The sequence below is a fragment of the Arachis hypogaea genome, chromosome 5 (genome assembly GCF_003086295.3).
Source record: "Arachis hypogaea cultivar Tifrunner chromosome 5, arahy.Tifrunner.gnm2.J5K5, whole genome shotgun sequence".
Taxonomy (NCBI): Eukaryota; Viridiplantae; Streptophyta; class Magnoliopsida; order Fabales; family Fabaceae; genus Arachis; species Arachis hypogaea.
Window position 1 is genome coordinate 86,233,271 of NC_092040.1, and position 22,756 is coordinate 86,256,026.

The window sequence follows — 22,756 nt, forward strand, 5'->3', positions numbered from 1 at the left end:
GACGCTCCCCCTGGGTCAGAACAGGAAAGCAGACCCTTTCATCAGAATCAGGTGCTACAAATTCATAGTTGCTTTCTTGATCCCCACTACTACATATTCAATGATGTTTCCTAAGCTCCACACAGAATTCCGAATTAGCAAGAGATACACACAGCAACACAAAGGAGTCCAACTAGTCGGACATCCCCTTAGGAACCTTAGAAGACGCCTCGACAATATTTTTGCGAGAAGACATGGCCAACTAATCCTACAAACAAGAAAAGGAAATGTGTTACTAACCAAAAAATAGCTCGGCCGATATTAAAACAACTTGGAAAATATGATCCAGAGCAATACAAATAGTAAAAGGAAATCCCCAAGACACACACCAAGGTCCAGGGGCATCCTTTGGAGGCAGTAACACATAGCAGAAGACTCAAGAAAACCCACAGAAGCTACCACAACAGAAGAGACATTCTTTTAATCAACACTCTGAAGAGAAAAATGGATTAAGCAGATTAAGCAGCTTCTTAACTACAGTTCCAGTCTACAAAAACTATCAAGCAACAAAACGTACCAAGGAAAAATCTTCAAAGACACAACCTTTCCCAGAATCAAACAAGCCATTATCCCAATAAAATCTACAAAATCAGAGGGCAGCAAAGCATGCAAAGGCCTAAAAAACCTCAATCAAGAGAAATACTAGGAGTATGCATAAAGACGAAAATACATCACAGTGACGAAAAAGCCCAAAGGTATAAAAGATTCAAGCTTTCCAACATACAAGCAGAATTAAAGCTTTACCAAAAAATAATAAGAACAACAAAAAGAAGAGCCTACCTGAACAAAGAAGAAAACTTCGAAGAGATTGAAGATAGAGAGACGAAATCGCCTTTTCGAGCAACAAAAAACACCAAATGACGTCACAGAAAGAAACACGAAAATACAAAGTCCCAAGCAAAAACTAAAAGCGAGAAAGAAAAAGGGGGGAAGTTACAGCAAAAAAATAGAGAAGAGAAACCGTTTTTGTGAGAAGATCAAAATGAAACAAAGAAACGGAACATTAAAAGTATTAATGAGGTTTTTAAACCCTCGCGCATTCCCAAAGCAAGGAGGCGCACCTTTTCAAAAGTAAAATTCAAAAGCAAATGTTCCACATTCAAAGGAGAACCCTAAAAAGAAGAAGTCAACAAAATGCTCGAGTCCGGCTTCACCATAAAAGGATCGAAGTCCTAAAATTGAAGACTCGACCTCAAAACAGAAGACCGAGCTCGAGCAGGGGCACTGTTCATACCCTGGGTCGAGCTATCCGACCCGGGATGTTCTACTGATAAGTCGACCGACCTCTTCAAGTCAGGACAAATCCGACCTCTTCTCAAAGAGCTCGGCCAAATCACCAGGAAAGCCCAAAAAGGGCCCAAATGGAGGACCGCGTCCCAAAACCTAAGGCAGCCCAAGCCTACAGATAGAAAGGCGGTTCCCTTGAAGATAACATGACCTCACTCAAAAGATAAAGATAAGATAAGATAACTAACTTATCTTATCTAAGAAGGTCACTCCGCGCCATTATAAATACACTGGAGCACCCAGGTATAACTCATACTTTGATCCTACTAAAAACCTGCTTAATACCCTTGCTAACTTAAGCATTGGAGTCCCTTGCAGGTACCACCACCCTCCGGTGATGAAGGATCAGCACCTCCACCAAGTCCAACAAGTCGGCACGACAGCTCCAGCCACCACGCACAAGCCGGACACGTAATCTCCAACCAATACAGAAGATCTCATCTGAGATCGACTTACAGTTTCAGGTAACCCTCAGAACAGTAATGACAATCAAATGACTAGAAAAGCTCTTGGCAAGGTATGAGAACTGGAAATCCTATCCTAATTATCCTTATCAATTGTGATGAGAATTGTTCATTGCTCCCACTTAGTTAACCCTCAATAAATGAAGGAAAGTCAAGTGGACTAATCAATTTGATTCCTCATGTCCTAGTCAACTCCTAAGGAAACACTAGCTTTAGTGGAATCCAAATCAATTAGCAACTTTCAATTATCAATCAACAAAGGAGTTTGACAACTCAAGTGTTACCAATTACTCAACCAAGACAAGAACATAAAATCCTACTCTAACATCCTTCTAAGCATTTTGTCCAACACTTGGCAGGTATAAAATAAAAGCATAGAAAAGCAATAATAGAATATTAAACACAATCAAATACGAAATACCTCAAATTTCATTAAATAGAAAATCAAAGCTAACATGAGAGTAGAAGAGAAATTAAATTAAAGGAACATTGAACCTGGAATTGGGAAGAAATAAACCTAAAACTAAGAGAAATCCTAAATCCTAAAACCTAGAGAGAGGAGAGAGCCTCTCTCTCTAGAAACTACATCTAAAACCTAAAATTGTGAATAATGAGAAGTGTCTCTTAATTCCTCCACTCTGCAGCCTCTAATCTGTGTTTTCTGGGCCGAAAATTGGGTCAAAAACAGCCCATAAATTGCCCACAGTGATTTTTGATACGTACAGCACGTAGCTCTGTCACGCGAACGCGTCATCCACGCGTGCGCGTCGCTTGTCTGCTGCACAATCCACGCGTACGCATGCTTCTCACGTGCACGTCACCTAAACGCAAGGCAACTATGGCTAATTATATATCATTGGGAAGCCCCGAATGTTAACTTTCCAACGCAGAACCGCCTCATTTGGACCTCTGTATCTCAAGTTATGATCAATTGAGTGCGAAGAGGTTAGGGCTGATAGCATTGCTGTTCCTTCAGCTTCTTGTATTCCTTCCACTTTTGCATGCTTCCTTTTCATCCTCAAAGCCATTCCTACCCTATAAAACCTAAAAACACTTAACACACATATCATGGCATCAAATGATAATAAGAGAGGATTAAAAATTGTGAATTAAAGGCCAAAGAAGCATGTTTTCAATCATAGCACAAAATCAGGAAGGAAAGTGTAAAGCATGCGGATTCTGTGAATAAGTGTGAGATTAGTGGATAAAATCCACTCAATTAAGCACAAGATGTACCACGAAATAGTGGTGCTTCACTAAGCATCGTATCATAAGAAAACAAATAGTTCAAAAAGCTATAAACAAGAGATAGAATTGGATGTCACCATAGTGGGGTGTCTCCCACCAAGCACTTTGGTTTAGAGTCCTAAGTTGGACTTTCATGGCTTTCTTGATCACTTAGAAATTTCCCCAAGGAGGAAAATCTCAAACTCCTTGGCTTGCTTTGGTTGAGCATGATCCTTTGAATTTGACTCCTTGGCACTATCCTCTTTTCCTTGCTCCTTGCCATCTTCAATCACTTTGTCTTCAACTATGTCGCACCCAAAAATAGAGTATGCCTCAAGGATGGATTTTTTGGAGTCCTCCAAAGTGAACTTGATTAACTTGCCATCTGCCTCAAAAGAATAGACTCTCGAGTGTGCGTCTAACTTGAAATGGGCAATCTTCAAGAATGGTCTTCCAAGGAGTATTGATGATGGCTTGGTTGAGTCAATAGGAAGGGTCTCCAAAATGTGAAAATTATCTAGAAAGAGCAATCCTTGAATATTGACTATGACATTCTCTTCAATCTCCACAACTGACACAGTACTCTTGTCGGCTAATACAAACCTCGCCTCGGACCTCTTTAGGGGAGATAAGTTCAGTCTTTCGTAGATGGGGAGTGGCATGATGCTTACACACGCCCCCATATCTCACATTCAGTCCATGACCTTAGTCCCACCAATCAAACAAGTAACCAAACATGGACCGGGATCATTGCATTTTTAGGAAGTAAAGAGGAGATAGAATCATCTTCCGGCTTTTTGTTGATGTTGCGAAGCTTGTCTTTGTGACTGCAAATATCCTTGGGGAACTTGGCATATTTCGGCACTTGTTGAATGGCTTGAAAGAGAGGGACGGTAACTTTAACTTTCTCAAAAACTTCCACCACAGTGGGGTCAAGATCTTCTTGCTTCTTTGCTTTCTTGGCTAAAGTTGAGAATGGGATGGGCAAAGGCTCTTCAAGCAAGGTCTTTCTCTTTGGCTCCTTGACCTTCGGTGGTTCTTCCTCATTTTTATCAACATTTTCATCTTCACTCCTCATCATCTCTACTTTATCTCCTACCTCCTCATTATTTGTCTCCTCATTCAACCTTGAAGGTATAGCCACATTCTTATCCAACTTAGTACCACTTCTAAGAGTAATGATATTTATGCTTCCTTTAGGATTGGGTTGAGGTTGGGAGGGCAAACTACTTGAGGTTGAAGCTTATTGGGTGATTTATGTAGTTTGAGGAGGGAGAGTCAAACGGGTAAGGGCTTCGACTATTGTAGCCATGTAAGTATCTTGTTTCTTATGGAACTCTTTGTTCTTGCATGAAGGTGTGAATTGTGTCATTCATGTGGGATTGATTGGAGGGAAGGGCTTGGTTAATTTGAGAGGGATTGGATCGACTATTTGGATGTTGATACTTCACTTGAGATGGAGGTTGTGGGGGTTGTTGGTATGGTTATTGGTATTGTGGTTGACCTTGGGGGAATTGGTGGTAGTAGACTTGAGCATTTTGGTTAGGTTGAGCTTGGGGAGCTTGGTTCCACCTTTTGTTTGAGTTATCTCTCCACCCTTGATTTAGATTACCTCCTTGTGGGTAGGATCCTTGGTTGTAATTGGATTTTTGCAGGTAAGGGTTAACAACTGCCAATGTAGTGTCCTCTTGGATTTGAGGGTACTCATCGGTGTAATAAGAAGTACAAGTACAAACACCACATATCCTTGATGGTCCTTCGGTCCTAGGAGGTTGAGGTGGAGTATTTATCAAAGTTTGAGGGATTTGTTGCCCTTGGGTGATTTGCCGCAACAAAATCGTAATCTCACCAAGGGTCTTAGTCAAAATAGCATCTCCGGAAGGAGAAACCCCGCTCACAGCTTTTGGTGGCGAACTCCTTGCTCTAGAGTGTTGAGTTAAATCTGATAGGTCTGATATAACTTCCCATGCTTCTACTGTGGTCTTAGTTTTGGTCAACGATCCTCCATTTGCAACATCCAGGAGAAGCTTGTCTTGGTGGTGCATTCCTTGACAGAAATAACTGATCAGAACCAACTCATCAATCCGGTGGTGAGGGCAAGTCTCCAGCAACTTCTTAAATCTCTCCCAATATCCATACAAAGTCTCCCCATCTCGCTGCACAATGCAAGATATCTCTCTTCGCAGCTTGTCTTTTTTCTGAGGAGGGTCGAACTTTTCCAAGAATTCTTTCCGCAACAAGTCCCAATTGGATCTAACTTTCCCTGGCTGAGTATAAAACCACTCCTTTGATTTTCCCTCCAAAAAGAAAGGGAAAGCGAAGACCAATACCGCGGCTTCATCTGCTCCATGTCTTCTCGCAGTTGCACATGCAACTTGAAAATCCTTAAGGTGCTTCAGAGGATCTTCCCCAGGCATCCCACTGTACTTGGGGAGCAAGTTGATTGTGCCAGACTTAAGCTCAAAATTCGGATCCAAGGCCGGATATAGAATATGAAGTGGTTGCAAGGCAAGATCAGGAGCTCCATCTTCCTTCAACGTGATCCTTCGCGGTGGATCCGCCATGTCGATGTCACCTGAGTCACTCAAAGATAATTCAGTACTCCCCATAGATAAATAGAGAGTCTCCTCGTTGATTGGAGAATGATGGTCACGGATTGGTGGTGATAGTGAATGGGAGTGATCCTCAAGAGAGCCCGATTCACTATGCACGAAAGCTAGCCGGCGCCGAGCTTGCCTTATACAAGTTAAAGCTCTTTCAATTTTTGGATCAAAAGTGGCCAAGCTCGGGTCTGGAAGCGACCGTGTCATTCAACTGAGGAGGCCATGAAAGCATGTAATTATGAAAAGCAAACAAAAGTAGGCAAGTAACCAAGAACTAACTTAATAATCTGCAATTACTAAGACTAACTAAAAAGAAAAGTAGTATCTACAATTAATGCCAAGTAGAAAACCAAAAATCAAATATTCACAATATTCACATATTTACACAACCAAAATCATAGCACTCATTGCACTTAAAGTGAAATTCCCCGGCAACGGCGCCAAAATTTGGTAGGCGCCCGAATCGCATAGGTTTGGATTTTCATACTAAAAGTAGAATTAACATTGCAAGCATAGACCAAACCCAACAATTGGCCACCGATCAAATTTGAATTTCACAAGATGTGACACAACTCAAAACCAATTTAAAACTGAGAGTAATTGACTCCCAGGTCGTCTCCCAAGGAATCACTTAAGGGCAATGAGTGTGCAGATTCCGGTTGTAGTGATCAAGGGGTTGTGAATGAAGAAATAAACATATAAATTATTAAAAGAAAATGCAAAATTATAATGATTGAACTAATAAAGAAATTAAAGAACCGACTATGTAATATGAACAAGTAAAGTATAAAAGAGATTAACATAGCAATGTATAAAAGATTGAAAGCTTAAAAAGGGGTCATGGCTTGGAGTGAGCTAAGGGTCCTTTCTTTGTTGGAACCACAACTATGACAATTATGATGGATTAGTCTCACTTGATCAACCCTCAAATCGGAAGGTAAGTTAAATGAGCATAAGTGTTCTTAACCCATAAATCCTAAATTGCTTCTTAATGGCCTTAGCAACAACTTAGCGTTAGTGGGAATAAGAACAATTAACAATCCAAGAATTGACACTAAATGTTGGACATTCTAACTCTAGGAACCCAATTGCTCACTTTACCCAAGCCAAGAGACAAAAATTTAGCCTAAAACCATGTTTGACATTTTGTCAAACACTTGGTGGGCAAAAAGCTTAAACATGAGAAAAATAAGAAAAGGCTTGAAACTAAAAGTAACACTTGATCTCAATCAACAAGAATGACAATAGAAAGAATAGAACAACCATCAAACATCAAATTCATCAACAATAAATTGAAATTACAAAAGAGAAGTAAAATTGAACTATAACTTGAAATAGAAGAAAGAGTAATGACAATGTAACTATAAAGAGTAATAACAAGAGAATAGTTACAATGAGATTAGCAAAATCCAAGATCAAAAATGGAAATTACACTTTGAAAGAAAAACCCTAAGATAAACCCTAATAGAGAAGATGAAAAACTTAGAGAAAACTAAAACTAAAAATCTTTACTACTACTCCTAAAAACTACACTAATGATATGCTATGTTATGCCCTTCATTCCCCCTCCAATATGAGCTAAGAGACATCAGAAATGGGCCTCCAAAGCCCTCAAATCGTGAGTCACATGCTTCTTTAATGAAGTCATGCGCGGACACCTGTGCGGACACACATGCACTTTGCGAAAAATCCCATCCTGTGCGTACGCACAAGACGCTGTGCGCACGCACACATCTCTGAACTCATCTCCTTTGATTCTTCATGTTTCCTCCACTTTGCATGCTCTCCTCCCATTTTTTCCAACCCATTCCCACCTTATATACCTGAAATTACTCACAAATACATCAAGGTATCGAATGGAAGGCAAATGGAATAAAATAGATCAAATTAAGCACAAAAGAGTATGTGTGCAATTTGGGAGGAAAGTTCAAAAGCATGCTATTTAAGAAAATAATTGCAAGTTTATGTGATAGAATCTGTTAAATTCTAATAAAAAATTATCATCAAATATGGATTCATCACTCACCTAATCCGACTTTTTTGATACTACCAAATGCCAAAAAACTCATAAGTATGAGACACATAAAAAAAAAAGAGTACAAGGAGTAGAAGTGAGGTGAGGAACTTCAGATGAGTCTCCTTTCATATTTGTAGACAAGACTCCTACACAAAACGCAACCTACATTATGAAGCTTCCAAAAAAATTTTGTGGACACCTTAAAAACGCAATCTGTGTTTTGGAGTTTAAAAAAAATTAAACATTGTGCATCCCTAAACGTAGGCTACGTTTGGACCTAAAGGAAATAACAAAAAACATTTAAAAATTCTAAAAAGCATAAAATACTAGCTGCGTTTGGTTATTTCTGATAAATAAAAAATAAATAAAAAATAATAGAAAATGGTAAAATGCAGGTTGCGATTTGAGTTGATACCATAGTAGCGAAATTTTTTTGCACACCTCCATTTCATTACACTACACCATACTTTTTCCATATAGAAAAAAATGAGCCTATAATATGAGTAGGGCGCTGCAGCCTGAAAGAATAATAATAATAATAATAATAATAATAATAATAATAATAATAATAATAAGTTGAAGGCGCTGGGGCGTCAATGTGCCACGCTTTGTATATAATAAAAAGTGAAATGGGTTTTCGAAAAATAATAAGAGAAGAATATAATTTATTAAAGTTATAAAGTTAAAATGTAACAAATTTAAATACAAAATAGTTAGTGTAATATTTAGTAATTAAAAGATGTAAAAAGAATTTAAGTAAAAGATGAGTTCAATGTCATAAAATTTAATAATATAATGGTAATTATAATAAAAGACGTAGAAAGATAATTTAGTAACCTAAACTCTAGGGACTTCTTCATAAAATATTTAAGGAAAGGCTCCATAAGAGGTTTATAATTGGTTATAGTACTAAAGAAAGATTGAGAATATCAAGGGAAGACCTTAATACAAAAGAAAAGAGAAATAAGATTACCAGAAGCGTGACCTAAGTGAGACAAGTAAAAGAGACTAAGATAAGATTACCAGAAATAGGACAGACATGCATCATACTTGTTTGTCGCATATATTGCCTAATGTGTATTCTATACGTGTGTGTGCCTTTCTTGTTATATTCTATATTCTCTGTTTATTTACTATTTTTATGTATTTTCTGTTTATATGCTATTTCCTGAATTTGATGTTCAAGTATGCTTATTTGGTAATAATAAAGAATTAATAAAGTTAACTAAGAACCCCCAACTTACTAAGAACTCCCAAATTCTTACTATTTTCCTTCCCCTTTGAGATGGAGCTCCAATGGCCCAATAATGACAAATGATCGTGTAGAGGAGTGATAAATGATATCTGGCATTTTAACGACGTTTAGCTTGGCCTAAGTTTTGAAGACCTTGAGTCTTATTCCATTGCCTTTGTAGTTAAGACGGACTAGGGGATGTCATGTGTGTGTGTGTGTGTGTGTGTGTGTAAATAGTTAATAGCTACCTACTCCTAGTGATGTTAATCAACGTTTGATGTATGTACATGAAAGTTCTGATTCTGTTTTATCTGTTATTATCTGTGATTTAATCTTTGAATGTTTCTGCTTATCAAACCAAACATTTTCAAGAAAAATTTTTCCGGCAAAATAACTATGCTTTAACAATAAAACATTCTCATATAATAAATATTGCGTCGTTACACCACCAATGCTCAGCTTCTCCCTCTAGCATATAGGTTGCAAACTTTACATGTTATTCTTCTGGTTGCAATGACTTCTCAATACATCTGAACCATTTATTAGCTTCCATCACAACAAGCGTTCTCTTAAACCCAGGCTGAATCACTTTCAGAAAAGCTTCCAGAGTCATACGTTTGTCATGATTCTCAACATCCTCATTACCATTGCAATCTTCGTTACGTTCATCGCAACACTCTTTGTTATGTTCGTCGTTTCTTTCCCTAAACGAACAATTTCTCGAGTAGTAGCAGTTGCCGTTTCTTTCCTTAAAAGTACAATTTCTCGAGTAGTAGCAATTACCATTTCACGCACAACATTAGCCGTTGTGTTTACCGTAGCTATAAAAGCATCCATGTCTCTCATTGGGATATCCCCCAAATTCTCACGTAGCATACCATATCCACTACAAGATTAATATTTAATTGAGAGAGTATTTTAGTGGAAGTTTCTCAAAACCTCCACAATACATTTTATTTATGGCAATTTAAAAAACCTCCACTAATAATTATTCATTATTAAAATTTAAAATTCTCTCTCAAAACCTAATTTCCTCTTTTCGTAGAAATGAGACTAAGGCTGAGAAGAGAACCACGATGAAACCCTAAATTCTGTACTGCCATTTTCGTCACTTTTTCCGCCACTTCTATTGCCGTTTCCATCGCCGTCGCCGTTACCACTGCCGTGTCCATTGCAGTAGAAAGCTTCTAGATCGACCCACCTCTTCTATCAGCATTTTTAGATCTGTTCTCTCTATACTGTCGGTGTTGCCATTGCAATTTCTGCCGCCGTTGCCACCACAGTTTCTACCGTTGATGCCACCATGGTTGCCACGGTACAACGCCGTTTTCTCTCACTCTAATTTCTCATTTGAACTGCTGCTGGTCCTTCTTTTTCTACTTCTTTCCTATTAATTTGCTGATATTTCCTTTTTGTTAACAATAAATTTCTTCTCTATCTCACCTCTTTAGTTCTATTGCTGCTGTCTCATTGGTATCTTTTCTTGTTATGCTCTTTTGTTTTGTATTTTTTTATTGTTAGATTTTAACCAAAAAGAAACATTGAACATAAATGTGAAAATTATTATAATCTCTTAAAATATTTTAATTATCGATTATATAAGTAATATATGCTTAGGAAGATATTTTTCAGACTTATTGTTTTCTCTCTCATTGATTTATTATGCTTCATTGCTTATTGTGTTCAAAAAATTTGTGATGCTTACTGCTTGCTAGTGCTCAGTCAAATTTAACTATTTATGTAGTTTATGTCTTGACTTGATTATGGTTTTAGTTTGATTGTACTTTATTGTAGTTTTTGTTACCAATTTTGTTTTTTATTGTTCTTGACTATCTATTAGTTCTATTGTATCACAAATTAATTGTCATTGTGTTTTAATTTTAGATTTATATATTATTAGTGATTATTATGCTTTAATTCTAGACTTGGCATCTACTTGCTATATGTTTTCTAAGTGAATTCGTATATGCACGCAGTTTATCCTGAAGGTTAGAATCCTAGGTGGTCTATTTCAAGGTCAGACTGATTCTAGTTATGAAGTTCTGATATGTGATTTGTTTTTTAATATATGGTTTAACTTTTGGATTGACTAAATTTATAATTGAAATTTTGATGAGAAATATGTATACTTTTAGACTTATTAAAGAGTTTTGAGGTGGTTCCTTTGGTTCATTCTAATTAGTATAATCTTTTTTGCATTGTACATGGTTTCTAAAGAAGAGAATTGGCTAAAGAGGTAAGCTATATCTCTGAACTTATGATTTTATGCAGTTCATTCACTTATTTGGCAGATGAACTTAAATTTGATTTGATTCTTTTTGCAACAAAATATAGGATAAGAGACACAAGCCAATGAAACTGGAGAAGCTACTACACCAATTATAGTAAGGTAGCTAGAAGATATTTTTAGGTTGAATGAGAGATTTGCCAAAATGAAATAGTACTTATTTCCATCATTTTTCAAAGACTTTACTTGCCAACATCTGCTTCGGTTTAAGTAAAATATTAGCATATCAGTTGGAATTTTTAGTTTGAGGGATCAAGTTGATAAAGTTAATATCTTAGCAACTATACAAGCATGCATATATTTATCTTTTGAGGGACTAAAATTACATTTCGATCTAATTTCTGAAAGGACGTAAGATGTCATGCCTCTATTTACATATCCTCTTTGCACATGATTTGTTTCTCTAAACTTGATTTATGTCTTTTTTGTTGCTTACAGGCACTGACCTTGGACATCCATCTCCATTTTAGGAGGGTCTATTCTTGGAGAAAAGTTTCTAGATCCCCTTGCAGGACTGCTTGTGTCAGGCATGATTTTAAAAGCTAGGGCTGAAAGTGGTTAACAAAGGTAAGGTTCATAATTATCTATTCCACCTCAGTTTATCATTGCTTACTATGTGACGGTGAAGGGATGATGACAAGTCATCTTATGCTAGTTTTACTAGGATTTTTCTTTGCTTTTATTAGGTTTATGACACTTTCTTGCAAGATAAGTAAGTAATTGGAGTGGAATTGTATGTGTATCATGGCTCAATCAAACAGGGTTAATTTTATACAAAATCATGAGGTTTATGCACAATTTAGTTGATTTTTATGAACCTTATGATTTTGGTGAGACTTTGACTGCTTGTTTGATTAATGGCAGGTAGAAAGATGAAGAAAGAGAAGCAAAAAAATATATGGTGCAGGCAAACACTGCGTTCAATTGATGAACGCTACGTTCATAGGAGACGCGCACGCGTACAAGACGCTTCCGCGCGGAACAACAATGTTGACCATCCACGCAGATGCGTACATCGCGTGCACGCGTGAATGGAAGATCAACATTCACAAGTCAAGAACGCAATGTTCACTCTAAATGAACGCCTGCGATACTTTCAAGTTTGAATTCGAAGATGGGCATCGACGCGCACGCGTTGATATGACAAGAGTGGTGATGGCTGATGGGAAGCAGAAGCTGGTGAATTAAAAATTATTAAAATGATTATGTTGTAAGTATAGTTCTTAATTCACCAAAAATCTGCCTATCAATTTAGAAATATGTCACAGAGAGTTTAAATTAAAATTACTGGCAGTTTTAAGTCCCAGGTCTTCTCCCAACGAGTTGCAGAGAAGTGTGCTATCTTATTAATCAGATGTTCAAGAAGTTGAGTTGAGTAAATTGGGATTTAAATTAAGGGAAATTAAATAATATGAATAAAAGCCTTGACTGGGAATTGATTGGTTGGGATCTCTATCATTGATGGAGTGATTTTTAAGATTAATTTATAATTAATGGTTGCTCTATTTAGTTATCCTTTACTAGGTAACGGAAAATCAAACAAGTTGAATTACTGGATCTGTTCACAAGTTACAACCGACTTAGTTCAAAGGGATTGGCGTCGGTGACTGGATGGTAATTCAACAGTTATCCCAATTACAAATTTTCCTTCAATCCTTCCAACTCAAGAGTTCTGTTTTAATCAATTCCCCATCAAGTAATGAAACTACTCACGCATTGTAAATAATAAATCCATAAAACATGAAAGGGAATAAAAAAAGACATAGTTATTGAAATTGAAATTGAATGAAAAAGAAATAATCCTTGCATTAAATAATCATAAAAGTATTTGAATGACAAAATTGAACAAAAACAAGGAACATGGAAGAATAGAACCAAGTTAAGAAGACAAACTAGAGTGATGAAGTCTTAATGAGGAAATAACTCTTCTCAATGTTCCAATGCTAAGATCAATTAAAGATTAAAATTAAAAACTAGAGAGAAAAACTTAAGAGAGAAAACTAGATCTCCAAAAAACTACTGAATGAATGTGTGTTGTTTCTGCATATTCTCTGACTCTAGTCTGCTGTTCCGGACCGAAAACTGGGCAGAAATAAGGTCCAAAATCGCCCCCCAGCGAATTCTGCAGATTATGCAGATCGCACATGTCACGCGATCGTGTCATCGATGCGGACGCGTCGCTTGCGCTTTTTCCTCGCCACGCGTTCGCGTCGTCCACGCTATCGCATCACTTGCGCTTTCCAATCCGCGCGGCCCCGTCACTGCAATTTGCGCTCCTTCGCACGGTCACGTGAGCCATGCGACCGCGTCACTTCTCGCTGGTTATCTCCTCAAACTCTTGTGTTCCTTCCATTTTTGCTAGCTTCCTTTCCAATCTCCAACTCATTCATGCCCTATAAAGCCTGAAACACTTGACACAAGAATCACAACATCGAATGGAATAATGGAGAATTAAAATTAAATAATTAAGGTCTCTAGGGAGCAATTTTCAAACATGTACTAAATTTAGGAAGGAAATCTAAATGCATGCTAAATTAATGAATAAGTGGGTAAGGATCGTGACAAAATCACACAATTAAACACAATATAAATCATAAAATAGTGGTTTATCAACATCCCCACACTTAATCATTAGCATGTCCTCATGCTAAATTGAAGGAGACAAGGAAATAAGTATGAACATGTAGAAACTCATGAAATGCAATGCAATCCTACATATATAAATAAATGCAACTATATGATTATTGTCCACTTGATCAAAAGTAAATAAGCCCTTCAAAACAATTACAAATCAAATTCCACTAATTCTATCATTATACAATAAAACAGATAAAAGTGCAAGAAGATAGCTTATAAAAGCAGGAAACATGAAAATTCAAGCATCGAACCCTCACTGATAATGTATGTACGCTCTGATCTTTAGTGTATAGGGTAATCACTCTATTCTTCTCTAGTCATGTTTTCTAACTTTTGTTTTTCTCCTAACCAATCAACAACAGTTAATATACCAATGCAAACATCATGAGGTCTTTCCAGGGTTGTAATGGGGCCAAGGTGCAAGTAAGGGTATACATATGGTTAAGTGAGCTTTATAAATTGAATCTTTAATTAACCTAAGCTCTCACCTAATATACATATACTCTATATACTTTAAATTCATGCCTAGCTACCTATAATTCCCTTTTTCAACCCATACTCATGTTTCAACTTTGTATTTTGATTCTATCATATGTGCATTGATTTTTGAATTCTGAATTTAACATTGGGGTAATTTTGTCCCCTTTATTTATTTATTTATCATCATTTTTTTTGAATTGAAATAAATAAAGCTTATCAATGCACATAGATTCACTACAAGAAAAACACCCATTCAGGTACACTTAAAAAGTGTAGCTAAAAGTGAAAAAAAATGATGCCTTAGGCTACGGCTATGCTTTTTGGGCTACAGCTACGCTTTTTGGGATAATTCCTATTCAGCCGTTGCCTATTCTCAAAGGCTACGCTTTTCTGCACCAAGGGCTACGCTTTTGGCGTTTGGGAATAGGCTACGCTTTTCAAGTGATGCTGTTCAGGACCAAAGGCTACGCTTTTCAGCTTTCATTCTTTCAGAATAGACTACGCTTTTCAACGCTACTGCATCACTTATAAAGCGTAGCCCCATTGTATACCATAGCTACTTTTTATAAGCGTAGCCTTAGGTCCCTATTTTTTTTTTTTTTGGTATACTATAGCTACTATATATAAGTGTAGCCTTAGGTCTCTTTATATATATATATATATATATATATATATATATATATATATATATATATATATATATATATATATATTAATACAACATAATGTATAATAATTCTGCATTTTTATTTAACTGAGTTGAATATTATAAAATAAAAATAAATATATAATTATACTAAATAATTTCTTTAAATAATAAATAATCTTTCAACAAAATATATTTCATTATTAAATTCATTAAAATATACTATCACTAAAATTAATTACTACAGCATGAAATATTTCATTAAATTCACAAATTCACGAAATGAAATCTTTATAGCCTCTTTTACTAATCAATAATCATTGTACACGTTTACTTTGTAATGCAAATAAAATGAGATCATACTATGAGAAAAGAAAAAAAATAATCTTATAACACTTAAACTCTATGGACATTCCATATAAAAAAAAAGAAAATTGATACACATTACATAAGAAACTTGGTCCTTACACTAATCCTTGATAAATGTATTTATCAACATGTTTTGGTTCATTCCTCATTCAATATCACATACAAATCTATTCTTCTTGCTGCATCACTTCTTCTGCCTTCTCTCTAGTCTCTCCATATCTAATTTAACACAACCAAAGATATTTGTTACTCTACCTTTCTACTTATAACTAATTTTTTCAAATTGAAACTAACCTGTTTAAGAGGCACTTGTGACAAAATTTGATGACACAAGACTTCCTATTTTTTACATTCTTACACATAGTAGCAAAGTGTCTCATCTTTTTTCAGCACTATAAACATTACAAAATTAAGATTAGAAACCAAAAAAATAACAAACAATTCTTTTTCTTACCATAGTGAACATGCAGAAATTTGTCATCAAAACCAAGGATCTACAAAACCTGTTCTCCACTGTCCAGGATCTACAAAACCAAGGTTACAAAAATTTTAATGGAAGTCACCATTTTTAGGTTTTGGAGACTTCAATATTTGGCACAAGTTAAATGTGTAATGATGTTAATAGAGTTTAATGATTTGAGACTCAGTATATGGTAAATTAATGAAGCACTTGAATAGAGTCCAAACCAGTTGTTCTCCTTCTTTTGCAGTATTTTCTGTGATGCAGTTGTGAAGAGGCTCCACATGTTGGCTATCGTCGAGTTGAACACCAATAAAATACTGTACTTCTCTCTGTTGAACCGAGTAAAAAAAAGTGCTTATCCATCCAAAACAAAATTTGTGTGGCAAAATATTAAAAGAGCTAACTTCTTCACTTGATTATGATAAGTTATACCTTCTGGTCACGCATAGGTTGCATATGGAACAAGTTCCAGAATTTTTTACCTGATGAGTTGAGCAGAAAAAGCTTCAATAGCAATAATAGAAATAATAACTGCAGAGATCATTAACCTGACAAAACTGTTTGTACAAAATTAGTCTATCCAATTCAGTAGCCAATATTATAACTATAGAAATAGAGATCATTAACCTGATCAGTACTTTCTTTTACCCAATTTCAGTTACAATCTCTCTAGTGCATAGCAATACAAGGAGTAAGAAAAAGATGGTCATACCGTCATACCATATTTCGCAATATCTACTCATGCATCCACTCCCAAAAGCTACTAAATAAAAAGACAGTGAAACTATATATATAATGGTAAGTTCTGGTAAAAGTATAAAATCTCTCTTCAAACATAGTTCTTGAATCTTGACTCTCATTTTTGTAGTTCAAGCTACAAGGGCTAACCTCAGTATACAGTTTCTCTAGAATGACAAGGGCATTTTGATGATAGGCTCTCTCAGCATCAACCTATCAAATGGGAGAACAAATGAGAAAGGAAACACAAGGCTCTCTCAATTTTCAACACATAGGCCATAATGGTTAAGCAGCAGAATTAGCTAGAATAAACTTAACGGAAACACTATTAACACAATGGCGTTCATCAGTGGGTGTCTTGAACCCCTCTTCTTTGAAAACATAACCCAAATGGCCACCACATGCTGCACAAGTTATCCCAGTCCTCCTCCCATATGGGTCTGGTTGAAAGTGGTTTATTCAATCAATGTTAGCAAAGGAAAAAAAAAGAGAGATGAATATCCAAATATTGAATAAGAAAAAGAACTCACTGAGCGATTGATGGCACCAAGTAAACCCTCAAAGAAAGCAGGCCAACCATAACCAGAGTCAAATTTAGTGGAAGACTTGTAAAGAGGAGTTGCACACCCAGCACAGTTGTAAACTCCTTCTTCATAGAACTTGTTATATTCCAGTACCCTTCAATCTGCATAAGTTCCCATTGCAGTCAATCTCAACTCAACTCAAATTTGTCGCATATCATAGAAAATTTAGTGAATGCATAGAACTCTAACAGGACCTAGAAAATCCAAACCATCTAAAAGATGCCAATTAAATATATAAATAAGTTGAAATGCTGCTTTACCGTCACAAGCACTTGATGGATCTCTGTCTAAATCAGCAAGCTTCTGAAAGAAGAAGCTATTGAAAAAGTATATTATTGAAGTTGCAAAAATTACAACACTGGCATACATATTGCTCACTCTTACAAAGATTTTCCCTCCTTCCTTTCCTAGGTAATTGATGAGATACGGAGATAACACATATGCATGTACAAATGACAAAGAAAGGGGGAGAAAACCAATTTCTGAATAATACAAGTAGTACATACTCATTAAAATTATAGCAACATTCTAACTTCTATTATCATGCTTAATATAAAAGTCAATGATAGTATCATTAATGAATGTCTCTAGCTGTAAAAGCTTGACATCTCTCTTACTAATAGAAACAGCATTAGGTTCCCCCTTTTGAAAAATAACTTCATCAAAAGCCTTTTCAAAATTGCAGTACGTGATATCACAGTAAAAGTCAAGTCATTCCTCTTAAAAATCATCATCTTGCACTGATAACAATAACCATTGCCAAAAAAAGCAAACAAAAATAAATTTAAGTCAAGATTTTAAATCCCAGACCAAGCTTCATGCAGTGATCTGCTAAATCAAGCTTAGAGTTCAACCTAAAAGTGTTTAACAATTAATTCATGCTCCATAATGTGCACTAAGAGAAAAATATCATCGAAGCAAGCAATTCTATCAACACAAGCAACATTAATATCCAATTCCAGTGCAATCTCTATTGGATTTATTTTCTGAATTGAAGTCATGTGAGCATATATAGAATTAAAGTGATTGATCATCACCAAAAACAAATCCCATAAGGTCACTATATACCTTCAAAACCTAATTTGTAGTGCCTAAACTTTTGTTCTGGACTTAAAGAACAAGGAGGAAGAAAGTATTGTCTCCACTGCACTTTTTAACCTACCCTGATGTCAATCTTTACCACGACTGAGATTTTAAAACTTGAAAAATATAAGACTATTGGCACTAAAAATAAATCAAAGCTCATAAAAAATACCAAAAAGAAAACATAAACACAAGAATCAAAAGAAGACATTAGAAACAAAATATAACCTGCATTACTTTTTACATCTTTGATCCAGGGATATTCTTATCAAACAAATAAGTAACAAAACAAAACATTAGAAATCAATTTTCTCAAAATGGTTTCACACAAGAGTATAGTTAATACATAAACCACCGCATTACAAGTAATGTTTCACTATTCAACATATAATCAGGCAAAAAATAAGGGAAGAGGAAAAATAGAAGCTTACCAGAGATGAATGGAGCCAGAGCAGAAAGCGGCAAGTAAGGTTGCGCTGGCAGAGATGATGAAGTAATAGAATAATAGAATATAGCAAGAGCAGCACCTTGTAATGACCAAATGCCACTTCTTTAGAATAATCCATTATCAATGAAACAGAGTTCCAATAAAAGTCCATCGAATTCAACCACCATAACATAGAACAAACTAATTTCTCATTTGAAACACCACCAGATAAAAAGAATGGAAAAATTAAAATCAAATAAAATAAACTACTCCATAAATCAATTAGTTTTTCCCTTGATAATGAAGAATAATTGGGAAACATCATAACCAAAAACAAATTAAAAATACAACATGATGCTTCTTAATTAAAAAACAAATAATCACAGAACCTCCCCTAATCAGAACAAATTCAAGACAACAACAACAGGGATCAGTAACAAATTCAACGCAGCTCAATTATCCAGCAACAAATTCTACTTCCAGCAACAACCACATTTATGATATGTTCAGCATCAAATTCAACTTACAGCTGACAACAAATTCTACTTCTAGAATTCTAGCAACAAATTCAGCTATGATAACTATGATAACTTTCAGGCAGCAACAAAAACTTAAACTATGATAACTTTCAGGCAGCAACAAAAAACCTTCAATTCTCTAAATATGATTTACAGCAGATTAACATTAGCTAAATCATAATTTCAGCAACAAACTCAACTTTGAGCAATAAATTCAAGATGTACTAATAATTTACAGCAATAAAATTAAAAGAGAAATAACAGGGCTGAAGATGAAACTCACATAGGCAGAGCGACGAAGCAAGCGTTGATGGAAGACCCGAGCCAAAGCTGAAACCCTAAACCCAGACTCAGGGCCGAGGAAGCGTTAATGGCCGAAGCAGGAAGGCGAGCTTACGAACTATGATAGAGCGCGACAGAGCTTGAGCGGTGATGACCTTGAAGCGGCGATGCGAGCTCGAGGCGGCGACGAGCTTGAGGCGGCGACGTGAGCTTGAGGCGGTGACGAGCTTAAGGCGGCGACAGAGCTTGAGGCCGTGACAAGCTTGAGGGGGCGAACAGAGCTTGAGGCGGCGACGAGCTTGAGGGGGCGACCTAAGCTTGAGCGGCGACGAGCTTGAGGGAGCGACCAAAGCTTGAGGAGCCGGCGACGGGCTTGAGGGATAGAGTGGCGAGAGAAGAGAGAGGTGAGATGGGTTCTGATTCAAGGTTAGGGCACCACGCAAAAAGGGTAAGTGAGGGAGAGAGTGTAGTATGTGATTTGATGAAAAGGAAACAAAAAATTACTAAGTGTTTGTGAGTTGTGTTAAATTTTTTTGCACTAGATACATTAGGCATCACTTTTAAAATGCATCCAAAACTTAATAAATAGGCTACCGTCTAAAAGCGTCTCTTTTGATACGAAAAGTGAACCTATAGATATCAACCTACGGCTACGCTTTATAAGTGATTTCTATAATACCTAAGGCTACACTTTTTAAATGATGCCACAATTGTGTATCCTTTTCTCTTATAAAAAGGCAACACGGAGAAAAGCGTAGCCTATTCATAGAATAGACTACGCTTTTCAAATGTAGCTTAAAAAAAGTGTGGCTGAATGGGTATTTTTCTTGTAGTGATTTTTTTTTTCAATTCTTATAGTTTCACATGAGTAGGTATCCAAATTCCCTTTAAATTTTCATGACACATTCCCTTAACAACTTTTGTTCCCACAATTTCCCATACTTAACTAGCACACACAATTCTATCTTAAGCTAACCAAAGATTCAATTTGGAATATGCAATTGTTTTTCAGCTTAAGGTTAGTAATGTGGTAAAATATAGAACAAATGGGGTTTTTAAAGGCTCAAAGTGGTTAACAAGGGTAATTGAAAAGGGTAGGCTTGATTTGGATAAGTGAGTTTAAACAAATAATGGCCTCAATCATGTGCAAGCATGTAAATATAATAAATATTGGACATATAAGATAAAACAAAATATAGATTACAATCATAGAGAAGTAAACACACAAGAATAAAATAATTATGGTTAAATAATGTAACCATACATAAAGGCTCAAATCTTTCATAAGTTGTGTGTTCTTTAGCTCAAACATCATGTTCCAAATACAACTCAAGCAGATTTATCATAAAAATTTTCTGAAAAATTAGTGAAATTTTATTCCAAAGATAGATTTTTAAAAGAAACTTATTGTCTTTTCAATCAAGTAGAACATGCATGCAACTATTCTAACCTCTGCAATTTATTCTATTCTATAAAGGGAAGAAAATCTAACTAAAATATCCTAATTATTGGTGTACAGAGAAGAGAAATTACCTCCGGAAGTCAGGTACTGACCGACCTCCCCACACTTAAGGCTTTGCACCGTCCTCGGTGCCATCTGTCAGGAACAGGGGTGGGCTGGTAGCAGTATCTCCACAGTCGGGACTATCATGGCTCCCAGTGCTGGTAAAAGAAGTGGAGTCTGGAGTGTCTGAGTCCTTGAATTTTCCTATGATCAGCTCCTTGAGGTATGTGAATCGGTGCTTGTTACGGCGCTCTCTCATCTTAGCATTCTGTTCATGCCGATCCAACTTTGCAAGTATCTGCTGGAGCAATTTCTCAGTTGTAGATGCTTGTGGTGTTGAAGAAGGAATATCTTCAACTGGCTCAGTATGCTGGCTTGTAGTGGCTGCTCAAAGTCTGAGGTATTTCCCGTTAGGGACATATTGATCATCCCGTGGAAGCATGGCTTTGGTGTCCCCAGCTCTGTAGGAGACTCCGGCGACTGAAACAAGATCTGAGACCAGGGTGGGAAAAGGTAGGTTGCCCGCGATTTGCACATGCTCCATAGCATTCCGGATGTGTCTTGAGAGAACAGCCATGTCTGCAGTGAAGGAGGACTCATGAGTGCTCGTAAAGACGTAATGGGACATGATCTGTGCCCATACGTGAGCCTCCAAGGTAAGTGCGGAAGCCAAGATTCCCTTAGGGCAGGTACGGTGGTATCCGTAGATCCAACGGCTACCAGGTAATGCAATGACTCCAAGGACGGAGTCCCAGTCAAGTTGGTATCTCTGGTGCTGAAGGGTGGCTTCTTGAAAAGCGTCCATTCCTGTTGGAAAATGGGGAAGACTTAGAGCTTGCTGGATGGCCTCTTCTGTAATGGGCACTTGCTTCTGCCGGACATAAACAGACTGCAGGGTCGGTATGTAGAAGTTGGAGTAGAACTCAACTACCCAAGAGAGATTGACCTGCCTCGACTGTCTCCGTAAGAAACCCCATTGTCTTCGTTCAATTTGTGGCTCAACAAAGGTGGCAATATTGGACGGGAGGATTAGAAGGTATTCATTGTTATAGTTTCTTTCTGCTAGGATAGGGAACATCTGCTCACAGTAGCGATTGGGAAATCGCGCAGCATCCTTTGTTGGAAAGGCTTTCTCCTTTTCGTCAACCTTTATTATCCTCTTAACTCTTTTTGTTGAGGGCTTGATTGTGGTAGAAGAAGGCTCTGCCACTAATGCTCTTTTAGTTCCTCTTCTTGCTAGTGGTTTGGAAGTAGCTTTCTCCTTTCCTTTCTTGGTGGCCATCCTGAAAGAAGGGAAGAGAAAGGAAATTAAATGCAAAGAGATAGAGCAAAGAAGAGGGTAGTGTAAGTGATAATCAATGCACAATAAGGATAAATGGCAGTAACACATGGTCCAGATTACATGTGAAAAGCTCATCAATGGAAATATAGTAAGTGCATGTAGGACAATGGAATGCGAGAGGTTTATTGGCATGCAGGCAAAGGCATGAGTAGCATATATCAAACATTCAATGTCCAAATTAGATTACCATGTGTAACAAACTAGCCATCACGTTTGTATTGACAATTAAATTTAATTAATAAAATATGAAAGGAAATTTGTGAAAAGCAAGCATTGCATATTAGAGTAGAATAATGTGAATAAGTGCATAATGCCATATGGGCTTTTTCACAAACACATAGCATGCATGTAGAATAAGCTCTTGAAAGTATGAATTTGAACATGCAAGCATTCCCTTAAAAAGTAATATATATGAATGTCAAACAAATTTACAACAAACCATAAGCATATAATGATAAATAATGACTCACATAAATAGATAACACCAAGTAAAAAGGAAAAGAAAAGAAAAGAAAATAAGAATAA

The 22,756-nt window shown here is 36.5% G+C and overlaps 1 protein-coding gene, 1 long non-coding RNA gene and 1 other non-coding gene across 9 annotated transcripts; 1 reads left to right on the forward strand and 2 right to left on the reverse strand.

The window, feature by feature from the left end:
• Positions 1–3,735: 3,735 nt before the first annotated feature.
• Positions 3,736–5,827, reverse strand: LOC112803635 (uncharacterized). The gene is made up of 2 exons (XM_025847119.1): positions 4,630–5,827; positions 3,736–4,259 (listed from the first exon to the last, which is right to left on the reverse strand). Exons 1-2 carry the CDS (start codon positions 5,825–5,827, stop codon positions 3,736–3,738), a joined length of 1,722 nt encoding a protein of 573 aa, XP_025702904.1.
• LOC112804161 (small nucleolar RNA R71) lies at positions 5,100–5,206 on the forward strand. The gene has a single exon (XR_003202778.1). It is a non-coding gene; the product is annotated as a small nucleolar RNA R71 (small nucleolar RNA).
• Positions 5,828–15,286: 9,459 nt separating the features above from the next.
• Positions 15,287–17,178, reverse strand: LOC112801695 (uncharacterized). Of its 7 annotated transcripts, none has more exons than XR_011882178.1 (7): positions 17,022–17,178; positions 16,642–16,704; positions 16,474–16,513; positions 16,186–16,235; positions 15,978–16,082; positions 15,745–15,814; positions 15,287–15,509 (listed from the first exon to the last, which is right to left on the reverse strand). It is a non-coding gene; the product is annotated as an uncharacterized lncRNA (long non-coding RNA). The 7 variants fall into 7 exon arrangements; XR_003202058.2 differs by having other exon boundaries at positions 16,466–16,513; XR_011882179.1 differs by having other exon boundaries at positions 16,474–16,516.
• Between the last annotated feature and the right edge of the window lie 5,578 nt (positions 17,179–22,756).